At 38.2% G+C, this 20,941-nt stretch overlaps 1 protein-coding gene across 1 annotated transcript in view; it reads left to right on the forward strand.

Moving 5' to 3' along the window:
* Window positions 1-20,941, forward strand: part of LOC141788242 (protein diaphanous homolog 3-like) — a 176,637-nt gene that overhangs the window by 29,287 nt on the left and 126,409 nt on the right. Inside the window, exons 6-16 of the mRNA XM_074667124.1 lie at window positions 6,994-7,068; window positions 7,358-7,427; window positions 9,819-9,955; window positions 10,526-10,631; window positions 12,776-12,886; window positions 13,357-13,475; window positions 13,688-13,804; window positions 16,449-16,567; window positions 16,665-16,729; window positions 17,651-17,755; window positions 19,259-19,582. Coding sequence (XP_074523225.1) covers window positions 6,994-7,068; window positions 7,358-7,427; window positions 9,819-9,955; window positions 10,526-10,631; window positions 12,776-12,886; window positions 13,357-13,475; window positions 13,688-13,804; window positions 16,449-16,567; window positions 16,665-16,729; window positions 17,651-17,755; window positions 19,259-19,582 — 1,348 coding nt within the window. The remainder of the gene's footprint in view (window positions 1-6,993; window positions 7,069-7,357; window positions 7,428-9,818; window positions 9,956-10,525; window positions 10,632-12,775; window positions 12,887-13,356; window positions 13,476-13,687; window positions 13,805-16,448; window positions 16,568-16,664; window positions 16,730-17,650; window positions 17,756-19,258; window positions 19,583-20,941) is intronic.

The following is a 20,941-nucleotide window of genomic DNA, read 5'->3' on the forward strand; positions in this document are numbered from 1 at the left end:
TGGCTCCATCTAGTTTCAGGTAGTTTTTATTCTGCTGCTATAAGCTGATAGGATTATATGCTTCCTCATCAGGTTTCCTCTGGTGATGCAGACAGACTTATAAGTAATTTGATATTTCCCGGAGCTCCATAGTTTCAACCTGTGACTTGCCTCTGACCCTGTATACACTACTTACCTCAGCTATTCTTGCTCCCTCACACCCTGTCTGGGTAGAGAGGCCACTGTACTAGCTGAAAGGACCAGCAAGGCTATGGGAAGTAATCCTATTAAATGAATTTGATAAATGGATCTGACAAACAAGTGGAAATTGTTTTTTTGATATTATATTAAAAATGACCCTGGGGTTTAAGACTGCAGATTTATTGTTTTTCAGTTTAGCGATGAAGTTTCATATCCTTCTTGTTTAGACCAACGTATTTAATAAACCTTGGGTGTTCTGCTTAGCACACATACACAAGCCGCCTTTGTGCTGCGAAAAAAGACACAGTTTCTTAAACCAGTAAGACTGCTAGAATGTTTTCTTCTGTACGCTATGTTCACCTTATCAGGAAATCAAAAACCTATCACAATACAATATTTGTGACGTTAAGTTTGTATTTAGACCGTCTTAGTGATGTCCCGACAACAAAACACCTATGAGCGTATAGTTTTGGATGAGATATATTTATTTTTTATATGGATAATTATTTAAAGTTGTACCTTCTGTTAACATAAAGAAGGTGGGATTTATTACCCACACTGCAGCCAGCGTATGGAGTTCTACGTCTTTTAGCCTCACAGTCACTGAACACTTATATCGTCCATTTTGATGTACAACCCGTGATAAACACCAACAGCATTGTTTTGTACTCTGTAAAATAACCTTACATTTGAGAAATAGTATTAAAATTGTTGCTTTTTCACAGGCCTTGTTTTTGTTTTTGTTTTTTTTTTAGTTGTGGCCCACTGAAGTGATGTCACATAGTCCCAAAAGAGAAAAAAAAGCCCATGTCTATTTATATTTCCGATGTCCCACATTTCTCTAACTTCTGTCTCCTCCTCTCTGTCCCTGGAGATCTTTCATATAGTCAGTTGACTTGTTATGCTTAGGACAACGTACTGAAGTTAATTTTTTATTTCTGGTTCATAACCGCCCTAGTGGGGTGCAGCGGTGTGCTGCACTGCCTGGGAACCTTGGAGACAGTCTCCTGAGACTCCTGTAGAAGTCAGGCTACCTTAGCTGTGAAGTTAGCCAGATAAGGTGCCTCATTTTTCTCTTGATTTATGACTGTTTTTGTTTCCAAGGGAATGCTATGATGAATTTGTTTTCCTTATTTTTGTAATGCTATCTTCCTCCATGTGGCTGTTAGTGTCTTTACAAGATGATAGCCTTCAGTCCATTTTTATCTGTTCTTAAAGATGAGGTGCACAGTATGTTTCTGAAAACATAGTAAGCATTCATTACTTTCATTGCAATCTAACAGTATCAAAGAGTAGCTTAGAATTCTTAACATTATCTTTCGAGACTGATTAATGACAACAGATCATTTTTCCAGCAAGTCATATTAAAAGTTGCGAGCAGCCTCATATTCCAGGGGGAACCAAGATAAGTTTTGTTATGATGTATATGAATTATGCTTGATTGATTGAAAAGGGAAGCTTATAACTGAAAGCACACGATGACTCAGGAGGTAAATCCAGTTGACCACTTCTCATAAGACGGGTGCCTTGATCCATGACTCCCACTCTCCTTGTAGAGGCGTCCTTGGGCGAGAAACTGGACCTGAAACTGTCTATGAAGTCATTCCATCAAAGTGAGTGTAGAAATTATGGTTAGTATTAGAACCTGATGAGCCTTTACCGTCAAATTATGGACTCCTTTGTGTGATTTGGTGAAGTCTGACATTCATTGTTCTGCACTTGGAGCATACAGTAGAGAAAAACCATAAAAGCACAGTTTATTTATTATTTACCATAAAGCTGTGAAAAATGTTTTCAGATTATTATTGTAAAACAACTGCTCGTAATGCTGAGGACATACAGGCAGGGAAAGTGATTGAAGTTTCTCATTTGGGATGTGGGAGGGGTGCCAGATGTTAGGAACTAATGAAACCCAAGGGCTGCCAGGGCACGCTAGATTAGTAAACAGAATTTAAAATACTAATTACTTTAGAGGCCAGACAGAGAGCGTGTCAAATACAAAACACTTAAAGGCACATAGCTGAAAAGAGGTCACTTTATGAACCACATTTTGGATTCTCTTAAAATGAAATCTGGTGGTGATGAGGAACAAATTGTTAACAGATAGCTGACAAGGCAGCACATACTAGAAAAATAAGCCCAAAAGCTGTGGGCGCCTTCACTGGGAGCTGAATGGATTTTGCCCTCTATTGATCAGCTCTACTAGTTTTATACTTAAGCGGAATTCCTGCCAGATGGCTACAGTTTGACATGCGGTTTGGGGGGGGTGGGTCATGATACCAGATCAATTGCCTGTATGAATAATGATGTGGCTCTTTGACCACCTGATTGATTTCTGGCAGGTCAGAAATTTTGGTTGGCTGTCTTGCACTTCCATTGACTGATTTCTGACATGATTGCTGTCAAGAAATCGACAGTGATGTGAACCGAAGTAAGTTGTTTCAGTTTGATTGTAACAGGATTGAACCCTTTGCAGCTGTAGTCTTAAGATTGCCATGAAAGAAAAGTGAACTTTGCTGTAGTTTTGCAGCAGCTCTGTTGTCTGCTTACCCCAAACATCTGTGGCACCATATTGGTCCTTTTTTTCAACATAAACGCCCATATTGTATCTATCCCATTGATCTGAGCAGTGTGAGCCTAATGGTCTCAGGTTCCAGCTGTGCAAAAAAAAAATAAAAAAAATAATATATATATATATATATATATATATATATATATATATATATATATATATATATATATATATATATATATATATATATATATATATATAGAGAGAGAGAGAGAGAGAGAGAGAGAGAGAGAGAGAGATAAAGAAAGCATCTATTGTGAGATAACACAGCAGACATAATCAATAGAATAGCACAGTCTCTTTCCAGATTTGATACCTTTCCCAGCTCCCCCTGACCTTCATCTATGACACCTAGACACACCCTTTTGATACATTATTGCTTCAGCCTGGTTGTTCTCTTTCTGAAGATGAGACTTTGCTCCAGGTGTTGTGGAAAGCCATTAGATTGTCTCTCTCTGTTGTTTGAGATACCAAATCCTTTATCAGAGGCCTTGAAAGCTGACTTGTGTCATGACCGTCCCCTTCCGCTTTTCTGGGTTTCATGGCACGTCTTTTAAATGTGTCGCAAAGGACTCTGACTGACAGTGCAGGCCCGTTGGCTTCCTGTGCAGTAATTCCTGCCATAGATCAAGTGATTATTTTCCTTTGCTCTCTGCCTCATCTACTGATGATGAGAAGCTAGCATGTTCCACTGAGCAATGCATTTCAATGAAGCTCATGTCAAGACCCCCCAGCTTGCCTTCTGTATATCCAGAATGGCCTGACCCTGTGAAAAGTGTAGGCTAAATTGATTTTTTTCTCAAACATGAGAGCCTCATTCCTGAAGCATCTTGGGAGCAACCTCCCCTGTCTTCATCAACAAAGCAATGACTGTTTTTTTTTCAGCAACTCTAATTTTTGACGCCATCACAAAATGTACAGGAGCCCAAACCCCTTCATTGCATTTTTGTTAAGTTAATAAATTAAATGATTAAGATTTTTATAGGATTAGCTATAGGAAAAATAAGCTATTTAATTTCCCTGTTTATGCTTTAATGCCGCCGTTATGCACTGTCTCTGTTGAAGGAGTATTTCAAGTTTAGCGTTCAGTCATTCAACTGTATGAACATCCTGTACCATATTAAAGCTAACACATCCCATGCATTTTAAACTTGGATATGAGTACCATAAGAACTGTGTAGTGTTGGCATTGTTTTCAAAACTTGGAGTCTTGAAACAGGAACATTTCCCCTTAAACATCTCTCACAGTGCTATATTCATACCTCATATGGCATCATATTTGCACACCAAGCTGCCATCCCCAAGTCCCAGTAAGCTGTTGTCTGTATGAGATGTATGCAGAGGATGACGCAGACTACAAACAAAGAAGAAGCAAATCCAGCAAACTGAAATATCAGACATTGTAAAGCACCAAATTAGCTGACTTCATCCACAGTGCCAGAAGGAGTACTTTCTGACTCCAGTGATCCTTTAGACTTTTTCAGTCCAAATAAAGCAACTTCTTGCCAGATTCTTCCATACAGTTGATTAAATGTAAAATAATTCTTTGGAACAACTGTTCTAACATAGAATTTTTGAACCATATGAAATGTAAATCAGTGTAATTCTAGTTCTGCCACATGGATAATAATAATAAAAAACACATAAAACAGCAAACATATATAATGAAATAATCATCCACTATCATTTTCAGGTCTCTATAATTTAATTATCCAGCATGCCACAGTGTGTTTCTTCTCTTACAAAATAACAAACAAACAAACAAACAAAAATACCTTTGCAATAGCATGAAAAAGCTAATGGACTCACATCTACTCGCTATACATATGGCTATTCAAGAAATTAAATTCAGGTAACAGCATCCTATTTCAGGTTGTCACCTTGAGAATTTCTGTGGAGTTGATGCTGAGAGGCATGCGGTTTGTTGATTAGAAGAGTACAAACACTGCATGCTAATGTTCAGAGAAATCTTCAGTTTCAATCAGGAGAGAGATGCTGCTTCCACATTTCTCTCCTGCTGTCTTTTTTTCTCTTTTACCTTAAAGGCTTTTTGCCTAAACTCACAGAACAACTTCACTGTTCTTTTTTTAAGTCCTTGCTGCTCTTTGTCTCGTTCCCTACCCATCACTTATGGGTGAAAACCTTGGATCACAAACATATGAGTTGCCAGTAATGAGGAAAAGTGACACTGTTTCATGGTGATTGTCACGCTGTTTTGATCATGTGATAGAAGTCCCAGAGACAGAGCTGTTTATAGCACGTTGTCTTTATTATGCTATGCACTACTAAAAGACACACAGCTGTGCTCTTACATTTTATTCAAATACAGGTTTAGCATCCATTGTTTGAATCCAAAACGCTTTGTAATGATGCTTGATTCTATCACATCCACCTATTAATTAACACCTACAAACATGCAGGTAAAAGTTTGAGTATTTCAGTTTCAGTTTTGCATGGGTTGGGTGATAACAACTCTAAAAAAAAGCCTCTTTTGAAACAAATGCTTCCATATAATATTCCATGATATCCTAAGATGCTTTTCAACCAGAAGTTCCAGGAGCTTTTATTACCTGGACCTACTCTTCCAGGGACTGAATGTTTCTTGCAGCTTTTTTTCTGCATTTCCACTGAGTCTTGAAGTCCTGCAGAGATTATGAGAATCAGGCCAGTGATTTGCAGAGCAAATAATACTATATTCCCATTCATTTTAGCGAAGATGAAGGCAGGGGGTCGTCGTTATGTGCAGCACAATTACACAGCAGCTAGCTCTCAAAAAAAAAAAAAAAAATTCGACCAGCTTAACACCTGTCAATCCCTGCCTTCTAATGCATGAAGACAGCAGAGATTGGCCACTTTTGGCAACTGATGAAACTCCAGTCAAAAAGTTTTCATACATTTAGTTCCTGTATCTGGTCTTGAACCATGTGCTTTTCAATTGTCCTTCAATTGAAAAGGACATGGTTCCTTCAAACCCCCAGCAGCTGGGTAAAGTTCCTGCAGTTGAGAAGCATAAGGTCACTAATTTGCAGAAGGAATAACGTGTTTTATTTGATTTTCTGAGTAGATGGCTTTACCTTTTTCAAATGATAGCCCTCTCGCATAGCACAAAGAAATTTGCCCTTTCAAGGAAAATAAATCCATACTATGTGCCCTTCCTTTAACTTTTGTATTACTTAAATGTATCCATCAAAGGCCCCTTTTACTCAAGGTTTCTCCAAAATCAACATTCACTTAAAAAATGATAAATTTGCCCCTCCTATAGCTTATTTGTGGGAGCTGCCTGAACTTGTTTAACCTCTTTTTGGTGACAAATGTCACTAGCTTCATAAAAGTATAACTGCAATAACAATCAAACATCTCCCCTGGCCTCAAGCTCCTTTTTCTGTATTATTATTATTTTTTCCCCTGCAATGCTCGTTTCTACTTTCAGAAGATCAATGCCAGCATATCAAGACCTTTAACTAATGTTTTGTTTATTCCAGTATTTTTGTTATGTTCACTGAATGTACGCACGGCAGATTATATACAAGAGTGTCTTATTTATTTTCCTGGTTGAATTTAAGGCTATAATAGTTGATTTGAATGTCTCTGTTTTTCTATAATAGCCTATATTCTCCCTGTTTATACCTGTTTTGTAATCCTACAGTGTAGTCCTCTGGGAATTATTTGATAACTTTAAAGGCTGATCTATATTTTGTTGACTGTTTTTAAACAGATTTGTCTTATCACATAGTTGTTAGAGTCAGCCTCTTTACACAGGGAAAAAACTAAACACATCAATAAGGACACACATTGCTTTGCTACATCATCAAAACACAATTTCTTGTTAAGAAAGTACTTAGCGCAAATAACAGAGACAAATTGTAGAATTTAATGCTGCAAAATAAGTTGACACCATTATCTATAAGTCCTAATACAGATGTGTCAGTTTTGATCTGTATGGCTGCTAAAAGCATAATCACACACAATTAACAAATATTTAAGCTTTCAAACATTAAAATAACAGAGGTAACTACCTAGATAAATGTAAAATTTGAGGTATCACAAACTGTAATTTTCCAGTGCAGCTTTATTATCACACATGCAGTGTCTTGTTTTGTGCTGCAGCCAATCTCTTCTGCTCCAAGCTCTACATTCTACCTGTGTTTTTCTGTCTGTCCAAGGTGGTTGATGAGTGTAAAAATGCTGTCAGTTGTCAGTCTTACACTGTTGTGATATTGATTTGTTGTTTTCTGATTCAGCTGGGTGCAGAACTTTGGGCATGAGGGTCTCGGACTGCTGCTGGACATTCTGGAGAGGTTGCTTTTCAAAAAGCAGTAAGTTTATTTATTCATATGATTATTTCACAATAACTTTTGATGTAATCATACAGTGAACACCATTACCAAACTCCAAATTTGTTTATGTTTTTCTTGTTTAAAAATGCAGTGCACTCCAGGCTTTAATTGACAAATTTCTTTACATTTATTAATAGTGCCCATAGAAACAAAACCGTCACTTTATTATTACTGTCTTGCTTATTCATCTGATTGGATTAATCTATACCCACATGCTTAAACATTGTGTTTACCATTACTCATTTTCATTCTGCTTATTTACCCCCAGGCAAGAGAAGATTGACAAGAAAAACCAACACAAGGTTGTCCAGTGTCTCAAAGCCTTTATGAACAATAAGGTAATGAGAACTCATATTGTTTAAATGTTAGCTGACAAATTCTGTCCAAACTTAACAGGCTTGGACAAAAAGAAAGTAAGGTTTACGGTCTTTGGAACATGTTCTGTCTATGGGCAAAGTGGCCCACTTAAACAGTATATGACACAGATATAACATACATGAAACAGAAGGGACAAATATAATAGGTTGGTGCATTTCTCAAAGTTTCACTGATCCTTTGCTAATGTCTTTGGGAAATACATCCAAGAATAAATGCCAGTTACCCCCTTAACCCAAGGGAGAAAAAAAAGTACATAAAATAAATCTTGATTTTGTGTTGTGTCTAATCTCCAAGGTTAATTTTAATCTCATCCACACCGACATCTGGTGTTTTCATGCAATTACCAAATTAGACATTTGGGATTTTAATTAGGAAGGGCTTACCATCATTGGAGGAGAATAGCAACATCACAACAATATGGAGTAAATTGAGGGGAGTTTTACCAATGTCCTGATGCAATCTGCCTGACTCAGTGTGACACAGTCGCACAGATTTAAGGCTCCTTCTTCATTAAAACTCCTGGCTCAAGGCTACTGCTCTCTGATTGCCCAGAAACAATGGGAAAGTGTGTGAAAGACGGACAAATATTTCATCGTCATCTCTGTAGTGTATTGTTTCAGATTAATTTTGCAGCTAAAAAAATGAGTCACTTTTAAAACCTGCTCTCTCTTTAATGTGCTTTATTTTATAGTTTCTCAGATGTGTAGTGAAGACAACAGGATGCATTAAAGACTCAAAGTTTCAGATTTTTTTTCCTGAGACTCAGAGTCAGAGAGAAACAGATTGGCATTTGAAAGGACATAAAAAGTAGGGCAGACTGAAAAATACAAAAAATGAGCTGAAACTAAAATTATGCATCTCTCGCTGACCTAATTTATGTCATTATGCGTCTCAGTAAATGGATTTTTAGCAGGGAAGCTGACATTTGGAGCCTACCTCTTAATGCACCTGAAAACACAATGAATCACTGTCAGTCAGTGTGGAAGTTTTTGTTCTTTCAAAACTGTTTTATTTAAATACACTTTGCTTATGTGATTTGTCTAAGTTAACTTTTAAATTTAGCTAAAACCATAAAACAATATGACCACCCTTGTGATAAAATGATTTCACTGGAGGCTAATCGTAAAATTGAATTAAAGCCAAGGCCCAAGCACTTTTGCTATAAAAAATGTTATATTGAATTTGCTTTATTCCACAGTACCTCAGCTTTTCCTCCTTGTGTGCTGTTAGCTCACAGATACAGAGAAAAAAGGATCTTGCCACATGGAGCTAAAACCCAGCGGAGACAGATATACAGCCACTCTGGCACAAAGTGTGCTGTAAGGTCTCATGTAATCCTGCGTCTCAACAGGCGCCAGACGCCAGCATTTACCCGTAGGCCTCTCTGTCAGCCCAGACCTTTCCCTGGCTAGAGAGGCATCTTGGGATGGGATGTACCCACAATGCCAAGAAGACAGGTGTTCTCTGCCAGCTGTCATAGCCACCGTTTTTTCTTCTGTCTTCCTGCGTCAAGTCACACGGTTTCATATTTTCTATTGTCTTGCACAATTGGCACGATAATGTTTGACTTCAAGTTACTACAAAGTGGAACTTTCCCTTGATTTACAGTATTAAGAAAAGCAATTTCACCGATACAAATTTGACATTCCTAAATGCTTCATAACTTGGTAAACTGGCTTTTTCAAATGTATCAAGTCAACAATAAACAGGAAAGCTGAAAATATTCCCTAAGTGCTAGGTAATGCTTGGTGTTTTTACCAGGTCTGAAAAAGCTCTGCCTCAATTTGTTTCTCAAATGCTACAACAAAAACTAAAAAGACGTCGCTTATTGACGCCTTTCCTGGTTCAAGAAAGGAGTCTTTATTGGAGTTGAAATAAGGTTTTCATTTTGTGTATTTGTATTGAAATTTTTGTTTTTGAACAATAACCCAATGTAGAATACATTTTCTTTTTCTATTCACAAACATGCCACAACAAAAGATGAGGCTGAATTGTAATTGTTCGGCATAATTATACTCATGAAGATTGCCAAAACTGTTCATCTTTGAGCTGGTTTGAATTCTTTTCCACGGTGCCACATGAAATTCTGTGTAACAGCCCCGTTTGAAACATGAATGCAAATTAGTTTACCTTGTCAATTTTTCCAGTGTTCTGTTGGTGTTCTTTAGAGTGTGTGTCGCATAACAGACATAACATCCTGACATCATACTTGAATTAAACATGGATCAATCTTGTGTTTGTCGGTTTAACATTTTAACATGCAGCTTCTGCACACTTGTTACTGCTAATGAGCAGAATTTTGCTGCAAATGACAGAAAATCCATCAAGTTTTGTCTTTGTGTTTTCCACAGTATGGCTTGGATCGAATCCTGGGGGAGGAGAAAAGTCTTGCATTGTTGGCAAGAGCCATTGATCCCACCCAGTCTGCCATGATGACTGACGTGGTAAAGCTGCTGTCAGCCATCTGCATTGTGGGCGAAGAGAACACGTACGTTCTGTCTGCAGCCATCCTGTCAACATATCTCTGTCTTACTGCTTCTCTAATGTCGAATGTCACAATCCCAAAATTTAACACCCCTCACTGTAAATAAAATTATGCTCTAGATGGTAATTTCCCTTAATATCTTGAAAACCACAGGGTTTGGGGACCTTGTAGTGGTGAAATTAATGCATGAAAGAATTCAGCATGCTTCGTGTGACAAAGTCTTAAATGAGCTCCTGTTTCACTCTCAAAAATATTTAATTCCACACTGGCGCCAGCATATTCTTAGTGTGAACAGATTGCTGGAGTCATGTGTGATCAGCTTGCATTTCAAAGCATGTAAGTCATTTTTAGAATTAAAGCTGTATTGATTTCATGATTTCATGAAGTCATGTGCTACAGTGGAGGTGATGAAATCCCCAGGAAAAGCCCGTACACTTTGGTGAAACTGAAGAATAGGAACCCTGGATACTGTAAAATAGGAGAGAGCTCATGTTCAAAATCCCTTTAAATGAATGTATTTCTCCATTTTTTTTCCACCAATTGTTCACTCATGCATTTCATGTTCTCATTTAGTTTAGAAAAAGTCCTTGAAGCCATCACCACAGCGGGGGAATGGCGAGCCATCGAGAGGTTCAGTCCCATTGTGCAGGGGCTGCGAGTTCGCTCTGTTCAATTACAGGTAAGTACAGCCACTGACACTGTGTTATTTCGCTCACAATTCCCTGAAATGTAACACCAAATGACCTCGGAAAGGTGACCAATTTGACATATTACAGCCCTTGTACCGAGGAGTCTATGTCACATACACATTCTGTACTCTTTCTTTGGTTATATTATTATTATTTTTTTAACCTTTTAATTGATTATTGTACGTCGTGATGACGGATTAAGGTGTATTCTATATGTTTTGTTGAAAACTATTAAAGGAACTGTGAGGAATTTAGAGGTGATCTTTGAATAGTCTCACTTTAAAATATTTGTCTGTTCATAATCCACAATTAACAATGAGATTATCAGGGATAGAATTGGTTGTTTCTTAATGTTATGTTTCAGTATTCGTGCTCGGGGAAACACAAATCTATTTACTGCACATAGACTAAAAGTCCCTAGGATGACACTACACTAGCAAAGTTTAGCTGAAGTGAGTTGACCAAGTGGGAAGCAAGATCTGGCCTTTGAGAACATAATTCTCACATTTTATTCTCCGTCCTGACACTTCCACCTACACCACGTGTACTGTTTTTAACAGAGACACAAGGGTTTGTGTCACAGGAAAGTAACTTATGTTTTAAGTGCATTGTTTGCACGTTTTAACTGGTGTTTGAGGGATGTGAGGAAAGTGATCATCCAGTGACACACAAACATGCACAAACACATTTGCTCCTTTGATATTTCTACATACACCAATGATTCATTTAAAGATTTGCCTGATTTTGCAGTCTGTTTGCTGTAGCTAAGCTTGAGTGCTACAAAAGCTATAGGGCCACTTGAATATAAGAGGTAAGGAAGCAACATTAGATGGTAAATTTTAGAGAAAGAGTAAGACATGAAAGGAAGACAAAAAAACAAACAAATAGTGTAAAGTTATACGCTGGAAGCCAGATTTGCTGCCGTGTGGAGTAACTGTAATACACAAAACACTTCTGTGGATATACAAACATCCTCCTTTGTTCTGGACAGCCTGAAAAGCCCAAGTTGTGTTTTATTGATGCTTTGTTACAACTTCCCACTTTTTAATACACAACACAGTTTCCTTTTAACCCCATGCATTATTAAAAGCCTGAGACTCATTTCTTAACCATAGAAATGTGTGGCCGTAGCCTCTCTGCCTGGCTGGACTGCGTTTATACACAGTCTCCACAGGCAGGCTTTTGGCTGAGGAAAGTGTGCATTTAAGCTGAAAGTGTAAATCGACACATGAGGGAGCACTTGAAAAAAAGAGGCACAGATTTTCTCTTGAAATCTGTAACAGATTGATCTAGTTTCCGAAATAAAAGGCAGAGATCACTTTAGACGACATATTTGCAATTAATGAAGTGTGTGATACGCTGGAATCAGGCTTAAAAACAAATGTTATCAAGTTTAAATGATGGGAAGCATTGTGGTGATCTTTCCCACTCCACTTTGACTGTTCTATCAAGTTTGAAACCATTTGGGATGATTGTCGCAACACTTTATAAACTTGTAAAATAATATTTGGGAGGAAGGAAATCATTTATGTTTAGTGCCACTTAGTCATCCCCCAGTATAGCATAAGTAAATGCATCAAAATAATTTGAAGACAGGTAACTAAAAGTTCAAGTGCCATGACAAAAATACAAGCATGACAATAGACTGTGCAACATCTGAATATCCTCCCAGACTCAAAGCATTGGCATACCCTCTTTTCACACACGAGTGGATTGCTTCAATGATCAATAATTGATTTTTCTGTCTGTGTTTGCCTGCCGAGTTGAAGAGTCACAGAATGCAGCGGTCCCTGAGCAGTAAACCAAACTCAGAGGGGAGTGAAAAACAGCTTCCAAAAGAGCGACTTTGCCCTTAAATTGACTGTTAGTTAGTTTTGTGTGCATGGGTCTGCAGTTGTTGCATTAATATTAAAATCAGCCCCCCTAGTTGGTGACTGGAGAAAATAGACATGCATTAGTTATGGTCCTCTGCTTCCAAGGGACATAACTCATTTAGAATGCATGCCGGCATGCTTTTCATCAACTTCTGGAAGAAGAAGTCTCACGTCGTTTTCTCTGCTTCTCACTCTTCTTTCTCCCTCCATCCCCTTCGTCCTCTCCATCCCTCTCTTTGTTCCATCCGTTAATGTTGCAGGTGGCATGCATGCAGCTCATCAATGCACTTGTGACGTCTCCTGATGAGTTGGACTTCAGGCTGCACATCAGAAATGAGTTTATTCGCTGTGGCCTGAAAGAGATATTGCCAGTAAGTACAACATCACACACAGACACACTCGTAATCTGAGGAATTCACACTCACCTTGTATTAGTATTTAAATGGGTTGCCCACTTTAGTGAAATATTGTAAATTTGCGCCAGCAAATAACTTATGAAACACAGAGGAGAGTTTTCACATTCTTACCTGGAAACCAATAAAATTTCCAGTGCCCGGGCTGATAATGCTCCTGTTGGCTTTTATACCCTCCGCCTGACATGTTTATCTGTTGTAAACAATGTTGCTGTGGCAGTCAACACAACAAATTTAGAACTAGTCTCCACACCTGTTAATCATGTTTAATAATAGCACTCAAAATATGCTCTTTGATTTGATTTGGGCTTCATTCTGCCCTCATATCAAAGCGGGCTTTTCTCTCTCTGATTTATTGCATTTTTTTTTTTTTTATCATCAAATAATTTTTATCTCTTTGTTCTTTCTCCACCTTAATCGATCTTCAGCAACTGACAACCATCAGAAATGAGGCCCTTGACATTCAGCTGAAGGTTTTTGAGGAGCACAAAGAAGAGGACATGATCGAGTTCTCACACAGGCTGGAGGACATCAAGAGCGAGTTGGAATATCCTTGTCATTATCGCAAACAAAAGCCGCATTTCAGAGAGCTTGTCTAAGTGTCTGTGTCTCATAAAGCTCAGTGAGAATCATGTGACATTTCAGACATCCACCTAAGGTTAATAATACTGACAAAGACTTAGTCTGTTTTGTTTCAGTGGCTGGTACTTTTCATGTTAACATGTCGAGTTTTACGTGTGAGTCCTTGACTTCCAGCACTGATGCGGGGGATGTGTTCAGCATTGTGCAGAGCATGGTGAAGGACAGCAGTGCAGAGCCCTATTTTCTCTCTATACTTCAGCACCTGATGCTAATACGCAATGACTACTTGGTCAGGTAAAAATCATTAATGCTTACACACACATAAAGCTGTTTTTAAGTTAAATGATGCAAGTTTATTATTACTGCTGATTTCTTTCTTTCTTTCTGTATACTTTTACCCTCAATTCCTTCTTGTATGTTTTTGGCTTGACTCTGTGATTTTTTCCCTTTATTTATCAGCTCTATAATTTTCTTTTCCAACCACCCTTTTGGCTTTTGTCAAAGGTGTCAAAAGTGCGGCAACATAGACTCTGTGATAATAATAATAACTGACATAAAGTGCTTTAGTCCCCTCTTAGTTGAATACACACACACAAGCAAAGGTCTTCCCTCGTTTTGAAAGCTGGTAATGATGTACACTAGTGAAGAGCTTATGTATTGTGGAGGTCTCACTCCTCTTGCCTTAAACCCTTTCAATGACATTGGCTAACAAAGAGAATGCATTCTCTTTCATCTCAAAGCCATCTATATCAGCCATGGCTCTAGAGTATTTCTCATCTCCTTTTAATGGTACTTTTTCAAAGGCTTATTTTATGTTGGTTCTCTCACAGCTGGGTGTGAGTTAAACCTTGGCTTGATCAAAAGATAGAGCTTTAATCTGAAGAATATAAAATGCAACACCTGCGGTTTCCCCCACCCTAAATCAACACCTTAAGTGTCACTCTGATCTGGCACTTTCTGCAGAATTTTCTTATCTGAAAGCGATTGATGATATTTCAGTCGAAATCTGTTCTTATTTAGCATAAATATGTAGAGTATACTGTTGACGACTTGTGTATCTTGGGGATAACTACAAAGACTTCATGCAGTTATACTCAGTGGAAATGAACACTAATTAGAAAATAATTTACCTCCAATGGAATATACTGTTGGAACGAGAAGTGACCATTTGTTGCCGCTGCCAAACTCAACATCCAATAATAGCAACTAAACAAAAGCTTATCAATCTAAGCTGGGCTTGGCAGGCCTGGTAAGCTTTAAAATGATCTCCATGCTGAGGTGGTTTTTTCAAGCGCCATCAAAGAGAGTCTTTGTGGAAGAGTTTAAAAAAAAAAAAAAAAAAAACCTTTACATCCCTCTCATACAAAATACATGTAAGGATTTAACCCTGAGTATAACAGAAAGGGAATCTTTTCACCTTGTGTTTTTAAAATGTAGCAACAATACCAAACATGTAACCAAGACATCATCACAGACACTAAACACAATTGTTGATCCTCATCCTGAAGGACTTTTCCTCTTGATGCTCATTTTAGAGAGGATAATTATAATGGGAGTCTGAGAGGCTTGGCCAAGTGGATCTACTGAAACAGCTTAAATTAAAACTTATTACATTCAAAAGACAATAAATTGATAGAGAACAATACATTTATGATAAGGTTAGAAAACTTGTCATCATCTCTGGACAATCTGAAACTTAAGTTATGTTTCATCTTTTGAAGAATCTTTTGACTGACATTAAAATAAGTTTGCTAGGTGTAGCCTCTACATGCATTGTTGTATGACCAACACCAAGACTTGACTCAACAGCCATTTTTGGAAAAAGTTCACTTTTAACCATCCCAGTGTCTTGGTTCAAAATTATCACTTCTTTGTGATGATAAATACATGGAGTTATATTTACAGTTTTATTTTCACAAGAATGTGAGAGGCTGCCATACTGAGAGTACAACACAAGATCACTTCTTGTTCACACTACATAAATCATGATTAAAAATGTGTTGACTTTAAAAAATGGCATGACTGATTGCACATTTTCCCCTTCATTTTCATACCATATGGTGTAACTCTTTAGAGTGTTTTTTGTTGGCTCCAAATATATTCTTGGAATACATTAGCAAATTTTCCTCTGGCACTTCCAAACTCTTGATATGATTAATTTTCATCATTAACACATAGGGCGTGCGAATGCGATCTTTTTAATGCGCTCTCTGTCTCTTGTGACTGATGTAGGGGGAAATAAGTGAATTAGTTTCATGTGGTCCCCTTTTACATGGAGGTCGGAAAGTCAGAGTAATCAGAGAGACGAGAAGCAGCTTGACTGACAACTGTCTCAATTTGATTGTTAATACTTTCTCATTCAAAAACTGATTCCAGTGTGCATCTAATCGTGCTTATCACAGAAATGGTATTTATGCTATCAGATTGAGTCTTTTTATTGTTTTAGGAAGAGGTGGGAGGTAGTGTCCCTGATTTATCGCTGTTCATCTGAGCATTACCAGTTATTCGGTGTAAAAGGGATTTACTTTGTATTTGGTCTGTATGTTATCAAAAAGGGGAAATCAGAAGAGCAGCCAGCTTTCTGAACTAAATTAAGTGTCATGGTGCACTTCTTTTTTAAAAATGGCAGCCGTAACAAAAAATAATGTGACTATAAACTGTGAATAGGTCAAAGTCGTAGAAACCAAAGGGCCCCTTGATTGGTTTGGCTATGATGTGTAGTAAATGTGTATGAAGCAGATTGTGTCAACTAAATACGGTTAATTATAAATTTTGATCAAGTGTTTAATACAAGAAGTAGACAAATTATGATATATGAATATATATGAAATATACTGTGTTTGAAAACCAGACTTCAATTTGATCCCCTGATAAATGTACAGAAAGATGACATACATTCTCTTACTCGATCTCTTCCCTGACCTGTCTGGATTTTCAGGCCCCAGTACTTTAAAATCATCGAGGAGTGTGTGTCTCAGATTGTACTTCACCGCAGCGGCACTGATCCAGACTTTACTTACCGCAAGCGCCTAGATGTGGACTTCAGCCACCTTTTAGGCAAGTCACATTATCCTGGCAGTATATTCACATCTTTTTTCAATAATGCATGAATGATTTTCTTTGAGTTGTTTTTTGTTGTTGTTTCTGTTTTCAGAGGTGTGTCTAGACAAAGCTCGAAGTGATGAGTATGAACAAAGAGCCTCCGAACTAGCACAAAAGGTGAGAATTGACTACAGAGGAACAACTACTGCATATTCGCCACATCTTAAGCAGCACCTGGTGTCCTCATTTCCCCGATGCATCTTTCAACAGAACACATAAATGCTTTTAAGGTTACAAAACACTGACCATGATTCAACACTATTAACAAAAGATCACAGAGGGAAATTTAAAGTTATTTTTTATTTAAAATCAGTGCCTCAATGAGTAGATTTAAAATGCTCTTGGATTATTTTTCAAAGACTCAAAAAGACGACTTTTGGAAGTGAGCTTCACAAAATTTGACAGCTTGATATAAAAAAATAATGAGACTGATTCCTTTAAAATGCTCAAACCTTAGTTTAAATCAAGGAAACCAAACATTACTAAATCAGAGCTAAAGACTACCTACTGTCAGTAACAATAGACCATTCAGCCTGATTTTTGCAGCTGGAGAACAGTTTGTCTATCACTTTTTACTGTGCTCTATGAAGATCATATTTTAAGCACAGGTTGTCTTTTTTTTAAATGTATCTTTGTACATAACTCAAAAATATCTACAGTGATAGACACACACACACACACACACACACATACACACACATGCATGGATAAATTAGAGAGGTCAGATGGATTGGCTGCTGTGATTAATTGAAGTCGCAGTAGCAGCAGGTTGTAGATCCTGATTACAAGGATGGAGCTCTGACTGACGTGTGTTTGGCACTTAAAGAGCTTTATTAATGAACGGCTGTTTGATGAAAGGTTAAAATTCAATCAGTAAATGGAGATAATCACAGTAGATTGGATGTTAATTATATAAGATAGTTATTCCATTAGACTTAAATAATTTTGATGAACCTCACTTATGTTAATAACTAGTTACATTATTTCAAAATCAGTGTGTGCTCATGTGATTAATCTGAATATGTGTTTCCTTCTTAGTTTGATGAGGAGTTTCTGAGCAGACAGGAGGCACAAGCTCAGCTACTTAAGTGTGAAGAGAAGATAGCTGAACTCCAAACGGAGCTGCAGGCCTTCAGGTCACAGGTAAAGACTTGAGTATCTCTGTTGTTTACGCCTCTGGATTTTGTTTGTTCTTTGTGAAATATGACAAAACACTAGATTTGATTACTGCACAACCCAACCTAGCGTGGAATTGAAATTTCAACCTTTCTTTGTTACTTTCCATTATGAGATGTTCTTTTTTATTTTGGAGTGCGTGTTGTGGATGGTTTGGGAGTTCTATCCACTGGAGCCTGCACTTTGGTTTGACATGGACGCTGCTTCACTGGCTAGCTGACACCAAGTCTAATGAGAACACTGACCAGTCCTCCATGTTGCCCGTTTCTTATTTCTCTGATCTTTATCCCATAAGAGGAAATTGTGCTAAAAGCAATTTATTCTGACAACCCCCTTCAACCTCACTACTGGGCCACTCTTCAAACCACCCCTCTCCCTCCAGCACTCGGGAGAGTTGCTCCCACGCCCTGGCACAGCAAGATAACTGCATGCTCAGAGAGGGAGAGAGGACTTCCTTTTATTTTCCTGATAATTTTTCAATTTGAAAGAGCAAACACAGAATGAATACTAAAATAGTACCTTGGTTCAAATGATGGTGGTCAACACAGGTACATGCACACACACACACTCAAACACACACTTTGTCTTTCTGTCTTCGCTTGTCTGTCTGTGTCAGTCCAACCGTAGCATACTCACTCACATACTCACTCTCTCTATCTCTTCCACACACACACACACACACACACACACACACACACACACACACACACACACACACACACACACACTCACAGACACACACACAAACCATCACACTTGTTAATTCAGCAAAGGTGTTCCCCCCCTCCAGAGGCGGTGGCAGAGTATGAGCCCAGTGCTGACCTTTGGTGTGCGTCTTTAATCTCAAACTGGTGCATGGATCAATAAGCCATTTGCTGTGTATGATACAATTTACGAAGCTTTGTAGGCCCGGTTATAACATTTGATTTTTAGCTTTGGCAAAAACAAATTATTAGGGCTATTTTCTGGACAAAACGGTGGGGGAGAGGTCTGTAAGCATTGGGTCTCTGCTGGATGCTTGAAAAAACACGCCTCCATTATTCGTAGCACAACAGTGTAAGACAGGCATGCTATAGTTTTTCTGATTCCAGTTTTTCCCTCTAGTTTGGGTCATTTTTCTTTTTCCCTGACATGGGAGTTTTATCTTTAATTTATTTTTGTGGGGAAAGATTTCTGGAGCATTTCCAGAGAGTTCTGTGCTCTAAAAACAGCCCAACTCCTAAAAACAAGAAATATTATCCATTATGAAAAAGTATTGAAGAGTCAACAAATCCTATGCTTTGAGTAAGATTAAAAAAACATCTTTTGATAATTTTTGCTGAAATGAAGAAAAAGCATTGCCTCGCTAAACTTATGAATTAAAGAAATGAAAAGAAAAAAAAAGAATATAAACATCAAAGCTTGTAAAAATGATCTTAGTATGTAAAGCTGCATGTTGTTACATTCTTTTTCTTCCCTCTCCCAATCCAGTTTGGCGCCGTACCTGTGACTCTGTCCTCTGCCAATGTCGGACCCGGGTCGTCTTCCTCAGCCTTTCCATCTGGGCCTACACCCTCATCCTCAGCCCCTGGAGTGCCACCTCCCCCTCCTCCGCCACCACCTCCTCCTTTACCGGGCTGCCCTGCCCCGCCTCCTCCGCCTGGAGTGCCTCCTCCGTTCGGTGCCCCCCCTCCACCCCCCCCTGGCTTCGGAGGTGGTTTTGGCTCCCCCACCCACCATGCTCTGCCTTATGGCCTCAGGGCGAAGAAGGACTTCAAGCCCGAGACCTCCATGAAGCGCCTCAACTGGTCTAAGGTAAGAGTCTGAAAGATGCATCAAAAAGGAGAAAAAGAAAAAGAAGCACAAATACAGATTTTGATTCCAAAACAGTTTTGTTACATTTAGATACTGAATGCAAGAGCAGAACACTTTTCAAAAAGGTTTGTGATACTAAATTTCTATGTTGCGTTATCTGAGGTATGAAGGGATATATGAGAAGTGTTCCCAACTTCACTTTTCTGTTGTCCACAAAAAGTTTGGAAAAATCAGACTTAGAATTTAGGACAGTTATTTATAGTGTCTCTTTCCTTTGCTCTGACTTCTCCTGATGGTCATTGGCAGCAACTGAAGAGTACAGATGTTTTCTAAGAATTAAACAACAACTTTCTACTTCTGTGCCAAACAGTAATAATTGAAAATAACAGATGATCTGCTGTTTTTTTTTTCAGTGCAGCTGTAGCCTCTACAGATGTTGCTCTCTGAAGAGCAATATCAGTTCATATCGCAAGTGATATTAGTTTGTGGTTTGATTAATTATTAACACTCTGATGAACATCTGTACAGGTGTTCAGCAAACTGAGCCATATGTTTAGACTTACAAGTAAACCTCTTAGTAGGACAGGAGGAAAACTTATGGCACAGCTGGACGAACAGCAGAGCATATGTTTGGGACAGAGCTTCTCTGAAACTTTCTCAGACTAAAGATTAAAGTTCAACTGATAACTTGAAGTTTTAAAACAGTTTACGAGTCATTCCTTTGTCAACAGTTAATGAAGAACACGATGAACATTAAAAATCTAATGGCCATTCTCCTTGTAATGGTCACTGTGTTATCAGAGAGTTGTCAGCTTACACATAGAGTAGAAAGAGGTTGGTGCTTACATCTTCCTCTTTAAAATTTTCAACACATAAGCATTCACATTACAGGACGTGAGGAAGTTCAAAGTAAGGCCCCAAAGGGTTGAAAGTTAAATTTGACTCTATTGCACCATTCTGACAGAAACATAGCACATAACTCTTGTTACAGCAACTGAAAACATTCAGACGCAAAAAAAAAGTAAAAGTGTTCTGTCCTCGATTTATGTCCAAAATAAATCTTGACAGACAGCTAAACTCTTCGTTGCATCAGATCAGCTGGAGACGTTGCGTTGCTGTCCACAGTTTTATTGATTGTAACAGAAGTGTGAAACTACAAAATAAATAAAGGACACAATACGTTTTATAATTTCTCTAAACAAACAACTACCAAAACATGCATATGAACAGAAATGAAATATCAATAATCAACATACTCACGAAGCTTTCAAGGGCACCGAACAACATACTCACAGCACTGAACTCCTCTCTCACTTAAATATTCCCCTGCCACAACTAAGACCCTCCTACGTGAAATAA

Source organism: Halichoeres trimaculatus, unplaced genomic scaffold, assembly GCF_033239565.1.
Source record: "Halichoeres trimaculatus isolate MK-OKI-2021-1 unplaced genomic scaffold, fHalTri1.1 fHalTri1_scaffold_3, whole genome shotgun sequence".
In the NCBI taxonomy this organism is placed as follows: Eukaryota; Metazoa; Chordata; class Actinopteri; order Labriformes; family Labridae; genus Halichoeres; species Halichoeres trimaculatus.